General features: G+C 49.2%; 1 protein-coding gene across 1 annotated transcript in view; it reads left to right on the plus strand.

The window, feature by feature from the left end:
- The first annotated feature begins 7,117 nt into the window (after positions 1-7,117).
- WDR64 (WD repeat domain 64) overlaps positions 7,118-17,785 on the plus strand; it is a 66,145-nt gene continuing 55,477 nt past the window's right edge. The window contains exons 1-6 of the mRNA XM_070401322.1: positions 7,118-7,262; positions 9,496-9,626; positions 12,065-12,167; positions 12,642-12,745; positions 14,803-14,832; positions 16,101-16,211. Coding sequence (XP_070257423.1) covers positions 7,118-7,262; positions 9,496-9,626; positions 12,065-12,167; positions 12,642-12,745; positions 14,803-14,832; positions 16,101-16,211 — 624 coding nt within the window. The remainder of the gene's footprint in view (positions 7,263-9,495; positions 9,627-12,064; positions 12,168-12,641; positions 12,746-14,802; positions 14,833-16,100; positions 16,212-17,785) is intronic.

Genomic DNA, 17,785 nt, shown 5'->3' on the forward strand with positions numbered 1-17,785 from the left:
GGCACATGGGTCCAGCCCTCTCCCACTTGATGGTTCCCCTGGCCGCCTGCCCCATCCTTCCTGGCTGTGCAGAAGTCCCCTCCTCCACACCGAGTAAATGCACAGAGACGGGCCCACGGGAGAGCATCAAAGTGTAATACCCACGCGCGGGGATTCACGTAGGCATGACCCCCTACCCCACCCCAACAGGCACCGTTCGCTGTGTGTGTCGGACATTTGCACAGAGAAGAATGGGGCCTTAGATTTCAGAAGCCAGGGTGGGGGTTTCCACCAGTTGAGGCAGAGCTGCACACACGTGGCGGGAAAATCCCCGCTTGGCGACTCAGGAACAGTGGGACCTGGGGTATCTGGCTGACAGGCACCCGCGAAGCCCTGTTCTGCGTCCACACTTCATGCAGATTCGGCGAAGGTGGCATCCTCAGGTCCCCCTGAATCTCTTGGGCAGGAAAAGGGGGAAGAGTCAAAAGTTCTGAGCCTTTTGTTTCTTAATAAGCCGTTGAAAATCAGTACCCCAAAAGCAGCTCCACGGTGGCCAAACTCTGGTTCCCCTCCGTTGCGTTCCAGTGTTAGAACGGATCACGTGAGCATGAAACAGTCCCAGTTCCTGCTTCATCGGGGTCCCCCAGTGGCAGTTTCATAAGCCTGGTAGGGAGCCCAAGCCGCCGCCAGCTGTCTCCGGCCAGACTAACCCAAGGTCCCCTAGTCCACGTTGACCCCAGGGCAGAAGCACCCCACTTCTCTGACAATCCCTTTTCCTCTCTCTGGGTAGCTTCTCTCGTCCCAGCATCTGGTCATCGGTCCCTAGAACTGTGGGATCGTCGAGGAACATGCTTCTTAGGCTCCAATAGTAACTCCAGTACGTTTCTGAATTGTTTCACACGAGGGTGACATTTTCCTCCTCATTTCTATTAAAGAGCTGCACGGAATGGAAGGCTTTGATGGGCAGAAGGGCTGAGAAAGGAAGCTTACAGCGGAGAGTTGGGGGAGCAGGGTCTCCAGGGGGGACCCCTCCCCATGTGCTGACCAGCTACCTTTGCTTTCCTGGGAGGGGCCGAAACCGCAGTTAGTTTAGGTCTTGGGTGCGAGGTCTCGGTTGGTGACAGGGGCCTGCTTTCTCTCTATTCACACTGCCCACAGGTACAGTTCTGTTCTTTGGAACCACTAAGTCCTCAAATGCGTGATTTTGTTTTTCTGGAATAAGTTTCATTCCATCCTACCAATCCTCCTCTATCATAAAAGGCTAATATGCAAATTGTCCCCTTTGACCGGGAGTTCGACCAGAGGGCGGGGCCAGCCAACTGCCTGTGGCACCTACCCCCAGCGGTCCATTACATTTTAAAGAGAAATTACACATCAACCCTCATCACTAAACCCTGTAAAAGGTAAGGCGTTGACACCTTCTGAACCGTATACATAATAAAGAACGCCAAATCTGTAAAATTCATATATAAATTCCCAATAAAACACATTCTTTCCTTTTCGTTGGACACAACTCCCATTCTCCAGTTTTAAACACCATCTCCTTTGCTCAAAAAAAAAAAAAATGGCAAGCAGGAAGGTGAGGTTTCCACAGCGATTTATTGTTCATCATTTTAACGTTTTCACGAAGACTGTTCACATAGCGAGACATCCTCAAACACTGTCGCCGAAATGCTTGTTGCTTTTTTTCAATAACACTGATGAACCAGGGGGAGCAGTTTCCCTCCCTGGTGGAGCCTGTGGGTGTCGGTGTCCCTCCCATAAAAGTCCCATTGACTAATATTCTTGGTCATGTCCGGGTACCGTTACGGGCCGGGCACGACACTAAGGAAGCTCTTTCCTAAATCACCTATTTAAATCTTTCCACGCCGAGTCAGTTATAGTTTTTAGCCTTGTTTTGGAGGGAAATGAGGCGGTTACTTGTCCAAGATCATAGTCAGTAAATGACAGAGCTGGGACTTAAATTGAGGACCATCGGACCCTTCAAGCCCTTCCTCCTAATCACCGCGCCACATAGAAGTCCCTGATTATTACTAATGTTTAACTCTCTTACAGTTGTTGACTAAAGGGGAAGAGGACACAGATTTCTTCCATGCACATAAGAAGGAAAATGGCAACATGGGGTATTTTTCTGATAAAGCATATGATGGGAAACCCCACAAAGTTCAAGAATCTGCCTGACCGGCATTGCTCAGTGGCTGAGCGTTGACCTATGAACCAGGAGGTCACGGTTTGATTCCCAGTCAGAGCACATGTGAGGGTTGTGGGTTCAATCCCCGGTGTGGGGCGTGCAGGAGGCAGCCCAGCAATGATTCTCTCTCATAGTTGATGTTTCCTTCTCCCTCTCTGTCCCTCTGTCTCTATGAAATAAATTTTTAAAAATATTTTTTAAAAAAAGAATCTAAGCACATGGAGCACTAAAGCACTCCTATTGGAACAGTCTGAACTGTCCAGTCAAACACACAAACACGCACACACATGCACACACACGTGCGCACACGCACGCACACACAAATACACGATCCTGAAGGATAGAAATAAAACAAATTAACTCCCCTCTTTCCTAGTCTATAAATCTGGTCCCCGGATCTGCCATTTCTTGATCAATGTAAGACTTTCAGAGAATGTCCGGGTCCTGGTTCCTAACACGAGGGTGACCCCCCCCCCCCCAGGTCAGCACCCACTTTGGGGGGAAGCACCGCAGAGCAGGACGCCCTGAGACCGGCTTCACATTCGAGGTCAGCCCCCCGCTGTGCACTCCCGTTCATGTCGTGGAAAAGCTGCTTGGCCAGGTTGCAGTGGGAACAGGATGTCATCAGAAATGGTTTCCTGGCGTCAAACAAGTCATCTTAATGCCAGACGTTAACCTTCGGAAAGAAATCGTGGCGCCGCGGAAGGGCACGGATGTTGGGGTCTCGGGACTGATTGGGGGCTGGGACCAGGTCTCCATCCCTCCTTCCTCCTCGTCGCGGAGGGTAATGGTGTTCATTCCGAGGAACACGATGGGAACAAAGGTGCCACCGACCCGCCGATGGGAGGTGTTGGCCCGGAGTCCCGACAGCGGCAGCCGTTCCTAGAGGCGAACACCCGTGTGCGGGGCACGGCGCCCAGTGAGCGCCCCCAGTCCCGGGAGAGGTCCTGCCGGCCTCCCCACCCGCCCCGCGGAGAGCGGCCCGGGGACGGGAGGAACTTACTCCAGGTCCTCGGCTACTCGGCGGCAGGGCCAGGATTTGAACCCCTCACAGGGACAGAGCCGAGGTCCGCGTCGGGGAGATGAGTGGGCATAGCGACCCGGGAGAGGCGGGGAGAGCTGGGGGGAGGAGGGAGGAGGAGGGAACGCCGCGCAGCCTGGGGTGCCCGTGGGCTGGGCGGGCTGGGCGGCAGGCGGACGCTCGGGTGCGGGGCAGTGCAGGGAAGGGGGCGCTTCCTCCTCCAGCCCCGCTCACCCCAGAGGCTACCGCTGAACCCCTCCCCGCGCCGCCCCAGGCCCAGCCGCTCCGTAGGCAGGACCCGAAGAGGGACGGCGGCAGGTCGCGAGGCTGATGCTGGCCAGGAGGGTGGGTGCGGAGCTGCCGCCCTGGCATAGGGGCGAGGCCAGCAGGTTGCGGCCACAGCCCAGCAGCGCCAGGTGCTCGGGCTGAAGGGGGGCCCAGCCCAGCCGGGTGGCCCAGTGGTTGAGCTCCGACCTCTGAGCCAGGAGGCCACGGTTCCATCCCCATCAGGGCACAGGCCCGGGCTGCGGGCTCATCCCCAGTGCGGGGCGTGCGGGCGGCAGCCAATCCCTGATTCTCTCTCATCACTCATGTTTCCCTCCCTCTCTCGAATGAATAAAAATATATTTTTTTAAAAAAGCGCGGGGGCCCAGCGTCCCGGAGGCGTCGACTCCTCGGTGCCCGAGGCCGAGTTGGCCTCCCCGAAACTGCCCGCCATTGCGGTTCCCCGAGAACATGGCCGGGCGCCGGCGTTCGGCCTGCGGAGGGCTCACCGGGGCGAGGCGCTCAGCGTCCGGCGTCCCGGCGGCTCCGCAGACTGGCCGGGCCCTGCGCCCGCGGAACTACTTCTTCCCCCGGCGCCCGAGGCCACGCCCCTCCACTCGCGCGCGTCCCCGCCTCCCTCGTGGCCACGCCCCTCGTCCTCGTGGCCACGCCCCTTCCTGCCTTCTGCTCTTGTGTCATGTTTTTACCCTGAGAACCCCGCATGAGTATGGCCCAGATTCCTCCCAGTAGCTGGTCAGTTAGCGTCCTGCCCCCTCTGTGCCCCGTCGTATGCGTCACCTAAGAGTCCTCATTGCACCCCAGAGAAGGTCTTCCCTGACCTCTTATCCCGAGAACTGGCATTGGCCGCGGTGAACTCAGAAGCAGAAAATGCAGAGCTACCTATTCTAAGAGGATTTCTACCAGAGGATCGGTGCCTGGGCCGTGTCACCGACCGGCTGAGACCTAACTACAGGCTTGCGTCATGGCCTTTCCCTCGCACAGCTCTCAAGACCCGAAGGAGCTGAGGCCATGGTAGCTCAGGGAAACCATTGCGCCTGTTTTTTTTCCTGGAGCCTTTCCCTAGCCGGGGCAATACTGCTTCCTTCCCCTACACAGCTAGGAGTGTGTTTGCTTCTGAATTTTCATATGTCACCTTCCATAATCATTTATATGTAAAAAGTAATTAATAAAATATTTGATTGAAAGAAGTAGAAGGAAAGCTGTGCCAAATAGTGCTAATAAGGTACATAAATGAAAAAAATTATATTTGTAAAGGATATTAGAATCATGGGTACAGCTTTATGAAATAATACATTAATATTTACATAATGTGCATAATTTATTGAGACTGTATACAATCATGAAAATATGTGGCCTGGGCCTAGAAGGCAGTATTCAAAAATTCAATAGTTTTAGAAGAATGGTAGAAATATTGGTGATCACTTTTTTAAAAATATATTTTATTGATTTTTTTTTTTACAGAGAGGAAGGGAGAGGGATAGAGAGTTAGAAACATCGATGAGAGAGAAACATAGACCAGCTGCCACCTGCACACCCCCTACTGGGGATGTGCCTGCAACCAAGGTACATGCCCTTGACCGGAATCAAACCTGGGACCCTTCAGTCTGCAGACCGACGCTCTATCCACTGAGCCAAACCAGTCAGGGCTGGTGATCACTTTTAATATTCTGTAAGTTTGTGGTGATACCATTTTTGCAACTGAGAAAATAGTACAAATACATCCTGTTGCTCTGTAAATAGCCTAATAGCTATGAATTGTGCCAGCATCCATTTTTAAGATATTCCCAAAAGCCAGTGCTATAATATGCATGCATGCCTACTGTCTCCACATCCCTTCCTCCCACTCTCTCTTTAATCCATTGTACCACTCACATAGCTTTTCTCAAAGTGAACATAATGCACATCCCAGTGCTTAACTTTCAGTCCTCACTTTATGTATGTTATTAGCATTACTTGGCACAGTTTACCACTCCTTTGTATTTGAATGCCTATCTGTAAACATTGCAGTATGTAGTTCTAATATAGAATATCACATAAGTAGCAACGTAACAAATTATAATACATCTAAAATAATAAACAGTAATTTCTCAATATCATCAAACATCTAGTTGGTGTTCCAGTTTGCAATTGTCTCATAAATGTTGCAATTATTTTTCAGTTTGGTTGAGTCAGGATCTAAATAAAGTTTACACACAATGATTGGTTGGAGCATCTTTGGAGTTCTTTTAAGTCTGTTTGTCCCCACTCCTTCTTTTTTCTTCTTATGCAAGTTCTTTCTTTGTTTTTTAAATATATTTTTATTGATTTCAGAGAGAATGAGAGAAGGAGAGAGAGATGGAAACACCAGTGATGAGAGAAAATCATTGATGGGCTGCCTCCTGCATGCCCCCTACTGGGGATCGAGCCCACAACCCAGGCATGTGCCCTGACCGGGAATCGAACCATGACCTCCTGGTTCATAGGTCAACACTTAACCACTGAGTCACACTGGTGGGGCACCTTGCAGATGTTTTTAAAGACCGACTCCATCTATGTCACCTAGACCCGTGGTCGGCAAACTGCGGCTCGAGAGCCACATGCGGCTCTTTGGCCCCTTGAGTGTGGCTCTCCCACAAAATACCACGTGCGGGCGCACGTACAGTGCGATTGAAATTTCGTGGCTCATGCGCAGAAGTCGGTTTTCGGCCTGGGCGAGTCTATTTTGAAGAAGTACTGTTGATATTTGGCTCTGTTGACTAATGAGTTTGCCGACCACTGACCTAGACCATAGGATTTTAACTAATTGTTGATAAAATATTAGACAACTTCTCCTTCCCATAAAGGGTTGAAGATGGAAAAACTTGATTCAACAGCAACTGGAATAAACGGTATTGGAGATTGCGAAGAGGGGAAAGAAGATACGCAGAAAATCCTCTTCTCATTCAATAAATAACCCCTTGAAGAACTTTCTTCCCATTCAGAAGCTCACCCTTCCCCATGCCTGGCTCACTTTTCTATTTTCACTAAAGGACAATGCCTAAAGGAATACGTGGCATTTTTCTTCTTTCTGACTGCTAAAAATATCTCCATCTGTGATAGAAATGGCGGATGCCGAAATCCATTTTCATTTTTAGAAATCCATGCTTTCCAATCCAGGGCAGCCGCAAGAATGAAAGTGAATGTTACTCTCCAAGGTGCCTCGAGGAAGAAGGCAAGAGGATTGAGAGCAGGTGTAGGAGGGAGGGAGGCAGGCCAGTGTCCCTTCTTGATCTTACCCATTCCTCTCCCTCTCTGCGACTCCAGACACATGTGCGCGCACACACAGTCCATTTGTGGGAAAACAAGTCTCAGCCTCCTCCTCATACAGGGAGATTATGATGCAGGGGGTGCCCTGTGAAGGACACTGACCACATTGTGAAGTCAGATCTCCCTGCAAGGTTTGCCCACGTGCCATGCATTAGACCTCAGTCAGGTTCCTCCCTGCCAACATCCTGGTGACCACTCGGACTCCTCCTCCCCACAGAATGGGATTATAAGGTCAAAGGAATGCGTCCTAGAGCACCCGAGCCGGCAGGAAGGCAACGTAACAACTGGGAGGTTATCCAAGTTGGCAAATTTGCGTTCTTTTTTCTGTACAGAAATAAACACTTCCCTGAATCCTCATGGAAGCCGGGAAGGAGAAGTGGATCAACAATGCACTTCAGGTGGTCAGTTTCAAGATAGCCCTGAAGGGGTTCGAAAGGCTGGTCGAACGTACAGCGGCCCAGAAAAAGGATGAAAAAGCGGGCTTGTTTACCCAAAAAGAAGGTAAGATCGGTGACTCCAGGGCGGTCCAGTGGAGTCTGTTGATTAGAACTGGGAAATGTTTGAAACAACACAACTTAATAGCAAAGACACCAAATAGGGGGCCTGACTCCTCGTTCTGTCTCAGTCCTGAAAGCTAAGTGATCTTGGGAAGTTTTTTTTTGTTTTTTGTTTTTTTCACTTGTCTGAACCTTAATTTTCTCGAGTATAAAATTAGGGGGTGGATTAAATGACATCTAAGGGTTCTTCTAGCTCAGTGATGGCGAACCTTTTGAGCTCGGCATGTCAGCATTTTGAAAAACCCTTACTTAACTATGGTGCCGTGTCACATATAGAAATTTTTTGATATGTGCAACCATAGTAAAACAAAGACTTATATTCTTGATATTTATTTTATCTATTTAAATGCCATTTAACAAAGAAAAACCAACCAAAAAATGAGTTCACGTGTCACCTCTGACACGCGTGTCATAGGCTCACCATCACTGTTCTAGCATATGGCTCAGTGAGCAAGCTAACCTTGTTCTCATGTAAAAGCTTGCAATCACAAAGCCGTATTGAAAAATCTTCCTTTCTAGTATCCGTATGAGTGTATATATATATATACACAGACATATATTCCTTTATAGTATATGTATACATAGTATATGTATATACACCTATATAGAGAGGATATTATATATATATATGTTTTATACAGATATTATAGTAGATAGTATATATTTTATGAAGTATAGATTTGATAAAGACTAAGTACTACTAGACAAATTAATACTAGACAAACTACCTTCTGTGACAGAGGGACTGACCTGACAGATTGAGAAGGGAGAGATGTAATCATGACTTTCATTAGACTGCTAATTCTGCCGTACATTCACTGTTTGTTTGTTTGTTAATCCTCACCCGAGGATTTTTCCCATTGATTTTTTAGAGAGAGTGGAAGGGAGGGAGAGAGACAGAGAGAAACATCAATATGAGAGACACATCAATTGGTTGCTTTTTGCATGCACCTCGACCAGGGCCGGGGATTGAGCCTGCAACTGAGGTACGTGCCTTTGACCCTTGACTGGAATCGAACCCAGGACCCTTCAGCCCATGGGCCAATGCTCTATCCACTGAGCCAAACCAACTTGGGCCACATTTTTGGTTGTTTCTTTGTTTAAATACATTTTTTATTGATTTCAGAGAGGAAAGGAGAGGGAGAGAGAGATAGAAGCATCAATGATGAGAGAGAATCATTGATCGGCTGCCTCCTGCAGGCCCCATACTGGAGATCAAGCCCACAGCCCAGGCATGTGCCCTGACCAGGAATGAACTGTGACAATAAGAAAACTGTGATTCATTTCTGATCTTTGTATTCCTGAACCAAACTCCTAAAATAGTTGCAACATAAGCTATGGAGGAGGTATTAGACACCAAAGTAATACTTTCTTCTGACTACATAATCTTTTGCCAAGTCCTTAGTTCTATTTCCAATGGAAAGAAAACCTTTAAAGTGCAGACGAGCCCTAGTTGGTTTGGCTCAGTAGACAGAGCGTTGGCCTGCAGACTGAAAAGTCCCGGATTCGATTCCGGTCAAGGGCACATGCCCGGGTTGTGGGCTTGATCAATGATACTCTCTCATCAATGATGTTACTTCTCTCTCTCTCTCTCCCCCTTTCCCTTCCTCTCTGAAATCAATAAAAAAAAATTTTAATTTAAAAAAAATCCTATATGATAAAAGGCTAACATTCAAATCGACCGAAGGGCAGGATGACTGGTCACTATGACACTCACTGACCACCAGGGGGCAGATGTGCAATGAAGGAGCTGCCCCCTGGTGGTCAGTGCAGTCCCACAGAGGGAGCACTGCTCAGCCAGAATTCAGGCTCACAGCTGGCCAGTGCAGCAGCGGTGTTGGGAGCCTCTCCCGCCTCCACCGTAGGTGGTTAGTACGGAGCAAGGTGTCCCAAACTGCGAGAGCCCCAGACTATGAGAGAGATGTCTGAGATCGGGCCTAAGCCGGCAGTCAGACATCCCACCAGGGGTCCTGGACTGCAAGAAGGTACAGGCTGGGCTGAGGGACCACCCCCTCCACATCAGTGCATGAATCTCGTGCACCGGGCCTCTAGTACATAAATAAAATGCAGAAGAATCGAGCTTTAGTAGGCTGAGATAACGGAGCAGATTAGCAAATAGAAGAGGCCGCAGCTCTTGGAATCTGATGCCCATGTGTTTGCCCTTTCTTACGACGCAGACATGATTAACTATGAGAAGTTCTTTGCGGAGGTGCAGGACCTCTTCGGTATGGAAGTGAAGAATCAAGACGTGAAATGCTTCTACAGGAAACTCTGCAACAACCCCGATGGGCCCACAGACTGGTGTGAGGTAGTCACTCTTCATGTTTCTAGTATGAAATGCATGTTGTATTTTTCTTTCTTTTTTGTTTTTTTAATACATTTTATTGACTTTTTACAGAGAGGAAGGGAGAGGGATAGAGAGTTAGAAACATTGATGAGAGAGAAACATCGATCAGCTGCCTCCTGCACACCCCCTACTGGGGATGTGCCCGAAACCAAGGTACATGCCCTTGACTGGAATCAAACCTGGGACCTTTCAGTCCTCAGGCCGACACTCTATCTACTGAGCCAAACCAGTCAGGGCTTTCTTTTCTTTTCTTTTTTACAAGAAATAATTAAATCAAAGTGCCGGCTCCCAATAGAACTACCAGTCTGAGCAGGGACACCCGCCTGGTCCATCCATTTTTAATCAAAAAGGAAAATCAGGGATTGCTTAAGGACCATGCACCATCACCACACGGTGTGTTGAATGTATTAAACTGCCTTCTCTTCCTCTGGGGACCTTCTGCCAATATACAAAGCAAGGAGTTGACCTTTTTTTTAGAAAATATATTTTTACTAGAGGCCCGGTGCACAAAAATTTGTGCACTCTAGGGAAGGGGGGGTCCCTCAGCCCGGCCTGTGCCCTCTCACAGTCTGGGACCCCTCTGGAGATAACGACCTGCTGGCTTAGGCCTGCTTCCAGGTGGCAGAGGGCAGGCCCAATCCCTAGGTGCAGCCCCTGGTCGGGCTCAGAGCAGGGCCGATTGGGGAGCTGGGGCGCCCCCCCGTCATGCACAGAGCAGGGTGGATCGGGAGGTTGCGATGCCACCCTCAGTCACCCTCAGGGTAGGGCCGATTAGGGGGTTGGGGCACCGCCCCCTGTCACACTCAAGGCAGGGTCGATGGGGAGGTTGCGGTGCCACCCCCTGTCATGCACAGAGCAGGGCCCATCAGGGGGTTGGGGCGCTGCCCCCTGTCACACACAGAGCAGGGCCGATCAGGGGATTGAGGAGCTCCCCGCAGTCACTCACAGAGCAGGGCCGATAGGGGAGTTAGGGCACCGCCCCCTGTCACACACAGAGCAGGGCAGATCAGGGGGTTGGGGCGCTGCACCCTGTCACACTCAGGGCAGGGCCAATGGGGAGGTTATGGCTCTACCCTGTCACACACAGAGTAAGGCCCGTGGAGGGGGGTTGGGGCGCCACCCTCTATCACCCACAGAGCAGGGCCGATCAGGGGGTTGGGGCGCCACTGCTGTCACACTCGGGGCAGGGCCGATGGAGAGGTTATGGCTCTACCCTGTCACACACAGAGCAGGGCCCATGGGGGGGGGGGGTTGGGGCGCCGCACCCTGTCACACACAGAGCAGGGCCGATCAGGGGGTTGGTGTGCTGCACCCTGTCAAACACAGAGCCGCAGGGCAATCAGGGGATTGGGGAGCTCCCCGCTATCAGGCACAGAGCAGGGCTGATCAGGGGGTTGCGGTGCCTTCCCCTGTCACGAACAGAGCAGGGTGGATAGGGAGGTTGTGGCCCCGCCCCCTGTCACACACAGAGCCGCAGGGCGATCAGGGGGTTTGGGCGCTGCTCCCTGTCATGCTGATCCCTTTGCCAGGAGCCTCGCTGCTCCGCTGATCCCGGTGCCGGGAGGCATATTACCCTTTTACTATATAGAATAGAGGCCTGGTGCCCGGGTGGGGGCCGGCTGGTTTGCCCTGAAGTGTGTCCTGGATCAGGGTGGGGGTCCCCACTGGGGTGCCTGGCCAGTCTGGGTGAGGGGCTGAGGGCTGTTTTCCGGAAGCGAGTGACTGAAGCTTCCAACCGCTCCTTGTTTTCTTTTTTTTTATTTTTTTTATTCTGGGCCAGCTTTAGCTCTGAGGCCTGGCCTCTGAAAACATCGATACAATGTTGCTAAAGCCCGGCTGAATGAAAGCCGGTTTCTGGGGTTTTGTTTATCTTCTTATTTGCAACATAGTACATAGTTACTTAGAGTTGCAACTCAGAGGCCAGCAAGTGAGGCGGGGAACACCGCAGCAAGCAAGCCTCATGTTCGCTTCAATGCCTGGCTGCCGGCCGCCATCTTGGCTGACAGTTAATTTGCATACACTCACTGATTAGCCAATGAAAAGGGTAGCGGTCGTACGCTAATTACCATGTTTCTCTTTTATTAGTGTAGATGGATTTCAGAGAGGAAGGGAGAGGAAGAGAGAGAGAGAAACATCAATGATGAGAGAGAATCATGGATCGGCTGCCTCCTGCACGCCCCACATGGGGGATCGAGCCCACAACCTGGGCATGTATGCCGACCAGGAATTGAACTCTGACCTCCTGGTTCCTTGGTCAATTCCCAACCACTGAGCCCCAGCAGCTGGGCAAGTTGTTGGGCATTCAACCAAGACTTTAAATCCAACCAGCATCCAATCTGTTACTTCGCAGTGGATTCTGAAATAGTGTTCGTGTTGACATGTGTCGTTTGGGATTGTAGATCTTTGGGTATTACTCCTCTGAAGAAGATCCTCTTGCTTCCCAAATGAATGAAGAAAATTTGGTTTTCCTTGTGTCTAGAAAACAGCGAGTCGTAATTACAGGTGATTGTATGACTTTCCCTTCCAAGTTAATATGGGTGCTACTATTTCCCCCAAAACAAATATTGGCATATAACGTTTCCATAGACACCCTTTTCACTTACTTTACTTTATAAGTGACGGTGTCACACGCAATATCAGAAGAAACTGTACCTGCGGTTGAGTTTGAAATGTTGTCATTGCTCTAAAGGACCTAATGGTGGGCCCCTCTCACCCCAACCCCCTCCCAGCGCCCTTCCCGCACCCCACAGCACTGTGTGTGCAGCTGTTCTTGTACCGCACGTACATCTGTGTGTTAGACACAGAAAGAGGGAGGCTCGTTCGCATATCCCCAGCACCAGCTTCCGCCTTCTTGAGGGCAGTAGTCTCTCTGTTGAGAACGAGTTGGTTGTTTCCTTTTCTTCTTTAACAAACCTAACAAGTGACTTTTAGGGTCTTTACTGCTGGGAGTTGAACTGAATATTGTGCTGTTGACAGGAAGTCGGAGACGGGACGTGATTAAGTGCATGGTCAAGATCCCCCAGTTGGATTTACTAATAGCAGCTTCTCAGAGAGGATTGATAACAGTCTTTAACAACCAGGTAATTTGAACCTTGGACTCCTCCTCCCCTCCCTCCCTCCCTCCCTCCCTTCCTCCCTTCCTCCCTCCCTCCCTCCCTCCCTCCCTCCCTCCCTCCCTCTCTCTCTCTCTTTCTTCCTCCTCTCTCCTTCCCTTCCTCTCTTCTTTCCTCCCTTCCTCTCTCTCCCTCCCATTCTTCCCTCCCTTCCTCGCTCCCTCCTTCTCTCTTTCCCTTCCTCCTTCCCTCCCTTCCTCCCTCCCTTCCTTCCTCTCTTTGTTTTGTTTATGCACTATACATATGTATCGCATACAGCAGAAACCATAAACCACATTTCAGCGTTATTAAAAAAAAAACTACATATGAGTAAAATGAAGAGGTTGCTGAACCCCAGAGCACTTTTTGAGAGTTTAGTAGCTGCATTTAGCACTGTTCCTGGCATAGCTATCCTATGAACCAGGTGGCATCAGCACAATTAAAGGATGGCCCTGGATAACGTCTCAGAGAACATCAGAGACATTCACAAGCCAAGTGATTTTGTCGTAATCCTACCAAATGATAAAAGGTCTGAACAAAAACCTTGGAGTAAAAAAAGGGGGGGCTCAAATTCTAGCCACTCTATTTCGCTAGCTATGATGTTAAGTAGGAACTTAAGGAGCCAACATGTGTTTTCACATGTCTTTTCTTTACATCTGTAAAATGAGGACAATAAGGCCAGTCCCCTCTCCCTCAGAGGATTGTCACGAAGGTCAAATAAGATAATGAATGTGGAAACACTTTATGAACATATATCCCCATGTAAATGTAATCCATTGCTCTCAATGTCATTCTTTTCTAAATTGGACTTCTATTGTTAAAATAGGAGATATTTTAATGGAGACATAGTCTACATTGAATTTCATTATGAGAATATAAGGTGAATGTTTGGTGTTAAATATAAAAAAATAAGCCCTGGCCAGTGTGTCTCAATTGGTTGAGTATCATCCCATGCACCAAAAGGTCACAGGTTCGATTTCCACTCAGGGCATACGCCCAGGTTTTGGGCCCAGTTTCCAGTGCGGGCCTGTGAGAGGCAGGTAATGGATGTTTCACTCTAACATCATTGTTTCTCTCTCCCTCTCCCTTCCTTTCTCTCTAAAATCAATTACACACACACACACACACACACTTACTCACACTAGAGGCCCAGTGCACGAATTCGTGCACAAGTGCGGTCCGGCCGGCCCACCCTGATTGGGGCGAATTGGGCCGGCCAGGGGGAGGGGCTACAAGCGGTTGGCAGGCCAGCCCCACCCCTGATTGGGGGCGGGGTGACTGGGGAGGGGCTGGTGGGGTGGGGGAAGGACTGTGGGTGGTTGGTGGGCCAGCCCCAACCCCTGGTCAAACTCCTGGTTGAACTCTGGGTAGAACTCCTGGTCGAGAGGACAATTTGCATATTAGCCCCTTATTATATATAGGATTATTTTTGTTGTTGTTGTTGTTAATCCTCACCGAGAATACTTTTCCCTTGAATTTAGAGAGAGTGGAAGGGAGCAGGAGAGACAGAGACACATTGATTGGTTGCCTCCTGCACATGCCCCAACCAGGATAGAGCCTGCAACCGAGGTACCTGCCCTTGACAAGAAGCAAACCCAGGACCCTTCAGTCTGTGGGCTGGCACTCTATCCACTGAGTCAGACTGGTTAGAGCAAATCAAAATATATTTTTTAAAATATCAAAAAATAATTCCAATTCCTGGTTCATTTCCAACTAGAGGTAAGCTTTATACAAGCTACCCCTCCTCATTCCCCTCCACCCGCTCTAAAAAATAATAATAATAATATCCTTGGGTGGGGATGTCTTTAAAAAGGAGCTAGTAAAGTGTAAGACCCTGAGAGCAGTCACCAGGCTTAAAGACAACACACAGAGCAGAGCGATTCCACAGAGCTGGACCCTTCCGAGGGAGGAGGGGCCGGAGGAGAGCGGTGGGAGAGGGAATGACCAGCAGGTTGAGCCGAGGAGAGAGCGGCCTGTTCCCCTCAGCATTCTCGCCTGTAACTGTAGGCCAGCGGGGCTTCCATATTCTCTCCCTTTGTTTACAGATGCGAGTGCAGACCAGCACCACGGTTACAGTAAGTGCATTTTACAAATTCCTACTTAAGTCACATGCAGGCCTAGGAGGATGGTGCCTCCATCACTAATCACGAACTCAGTAACAGGCTCGGAGAATAAGATGTTTTCACGGAAGGTGCGTTCAGGTGTATGCACAACAGCTGAGCCTTGGGCAACAGCAAAGGGCACCCAGGTCCCGCTTGGTGGAGTTAAATGGGTTGCGGAGAATTGATGGGAAACTGATCACTCCCCAAGGCTTCCATTGAAAGCTTCACCGAGTTCTTCGGAGCACCCGCTACTCGGGAATGTAAACAATGGACACAACCCACACTGTGAGAAACAGCCAATAGAAGTAATTTTAAACATTTTTTTTAAAAAACTGGAAAACAGCATAAACATTCGCGTGCAGTGTTGGAATTTCTTTCATCCATGTTGCTAATTGGAAAGCAACCCAGCGGCAGGTGTAAAGCTAGAGCAGTTTGCTCCCGGCATCCCAGCGTGCCTCATGGGAGATGGGGGATGCCTGGCTCGCCCCCTGCTTGCTGGCACCCAGTGCACTGAACTACGAAGGAGGTACCAGGCCATGCAGGGGAGTCCGGTTTCTCTCCAGGCCTCTGTGCCTTTCTCTCTCTCTCTAAATATATTTTTATTGATTTCAGAGAGGAAAGGAGAAGGAGAGGGAGAGAGAGATAGAAACATCAATGATGAGAGAGAATCATGGATCGGCTGCCTCCTGCACGCCCCCTACTGAGGATCAAGCCCAAAACCCTGGCACGTGCCCTTGACCGGAATGGCACAGTGACCTCCTGGTTCATAGTTGATGCTCAACCACTGAGCCACACCGATCGGGCAAGAAACATATTTTTCATTTAATTTTTAAGCATGGCTGCAGGGCCAGAGACCCGGATTAAGCTGGTCTCAATGTGTGTCCCTGTGAAGTCTCACCTACATGAACAGGCCACACAGATGGCTGCTCTGCCAGCCGCTATGTGCTTCCAGGCCTGTGCGGGGCACTAGCTCCGCTGTTCCCCAGCTCTGCTGTCCCCCACTGCTACTGCTGAGAATCTCCGGGAAGGGGAGAGGGGAAAAGATGACGCCCCCTCCTCAAACCAGCACAGAGGAGACCTTGGGAGGCTCCTCTGCAAATAAGGGGACAAAACAGGGCTTTTCAGGTAACTAACCTATTTGTCAGTAACCATCGCCATTGACAGGACAAAGCACAACATACACCTCCCCGCCTCGCCCCCCTACCCCCCGCCCGCCCCCCAATTCTGTGCTTTCCTATCAGGATACCTCCTGGATTACAGGATGTGACTACCTCACTCAGCTGAAGCGAATTGTTGCCACGACAGAAAGGACCATCATTGTGTGGGATTATAAAGCTCAAGGGAGCAGCCAGGTACCGAATGGAGAGAAATACTCAAAGAAATGAGATTGTCTTTTTTGTGCTGGGAGGATATGGGCACCACCTTTGTCTATGGAAGATCAGTTTCCTTATATGTAAAATGAGGGGATTTCACTAAATAATCAGTTTCAGCATTAACAGTACTATTAATATTTTCCACTTAGTGTGTATTTAATGTGGGGGTATTGGGTTTTGTTATTAGTTGTGTTTGTTGTTTTTTAAATATATTTTTATAGCTTTTAGAGGGAGGAAGGGAGAAGGAGAGAGAGATAGCAACATCAATGATGAGAGAGAAGCGTTGATTGGCTGCCTCCTGCACACCCCCCACTGGGAATGGAGCCCGTAACACAACCCTGGCATGTGCCCTGACCGGGAATCGTGACCTCCTGCTTCATGGGCCTATGCTCAGCCACTGAGCCACACCCACCGGGCTTGCTTTTGTTTTTGTTAGAGGCTGATTCCTTTCTGCCTTGGACGCCCTTCTCTGAACCCAAGTATTAGCTTTTTGCCTACATTCATATTATCAAGTTCTCGGCTTTTCTCTCCAGTCCCACTTCATTTGGTAAGAAAATTGCTCAAATCAAAGGCCTCGTTCTGGCAAAAAATCTGCGAAGCCCGGCCAATGTGGTTCAGTGGTTGTGTCGACCTATGAACCAGGAGATAGTTGGATTCCCAATCAGGGCAGAGTGCAGCAGATCACTGATGCTCTCTCATCGTTGATGTTTGTCTCTATCTCCCTCCCTCTCTGAAATCAATAAAAGTATATATTTTTAAAATGTCCAAGTCTCACTCATTCTAAAGCAGTGGTTCTCAACCTTCCTAATGCCGCGACCCTTTAATACAGTTCCTCATGTTGTGGTGACCCCCAACCATAAAATTATTTTCGTTGCTACTTCATAACTGTAATTTTGCTACTGTCATGAATTGTAATATAAATATCTGACAAGCAGGATGTATTTTCATTGTTACAAATTGAACATAATTAAAGCATAGTGATTAATCACCAAAACAATATGTAATTATATGTGTTTTCCGATGGTCTTAGGCGACCCCTGTGAAAGGGTCATTCAACCCCCAAAGCGGTTGCGACCCACAGGTTGAGAACCGCTGTTCTAAAGGGAACAAAACAAATAAAATTTTTAAAACATGTATGTTTTCTGCTTTAGGTAGCGACTGAGTTCCAGGAGAGCAATGGCTTTAGAGCCTAGGGAACCCAGTGTGGCATTGGCAAATGCTTGTGACTAATTCTGGATAAGCCTGGATGTTAGGCTATTTTTCCCCTAATTACTCCTGGTGAAATAACTGGGACTTGGATTCTTGACTTTCCTGTTTGCCATCCAGTTTTGTGTCAATGGTCTTTTAACACCTGAACCTTTTTATGATTCCTGTTAATATTCCTTACAAACCCAAGAAAGGGTCATTCACAGAATTACATCAGAAAATCTCACCATTCCTGAGCCACAGGTAAGCACCTCACCTTTTCCCCACAAAACAGCCCCAAATGCACTGTGGGGCTCACAGTGATTTAGTTAACTTGATGTTTCATTCAAGCTCCTTTAACACTGTGA

Source organism: Myotis yumanensis, unplaced genomic scaffold, assembly GCF_028538775.1.
Source record: "Myotis yumanensis isolate MYYU_CA2020_CCGP unplaced genomic scaffold, mMyoYum1.0.hap1 SCAF_22, whole genome shotgun sequence".
NCBI classification, from domain to species: domain Eukaryota; kingdom Metazoa; phylum Chordata; class Mammalia; order Chiroptera; family Vespertilionidae; genus Myotis; species Myotis yumanensis.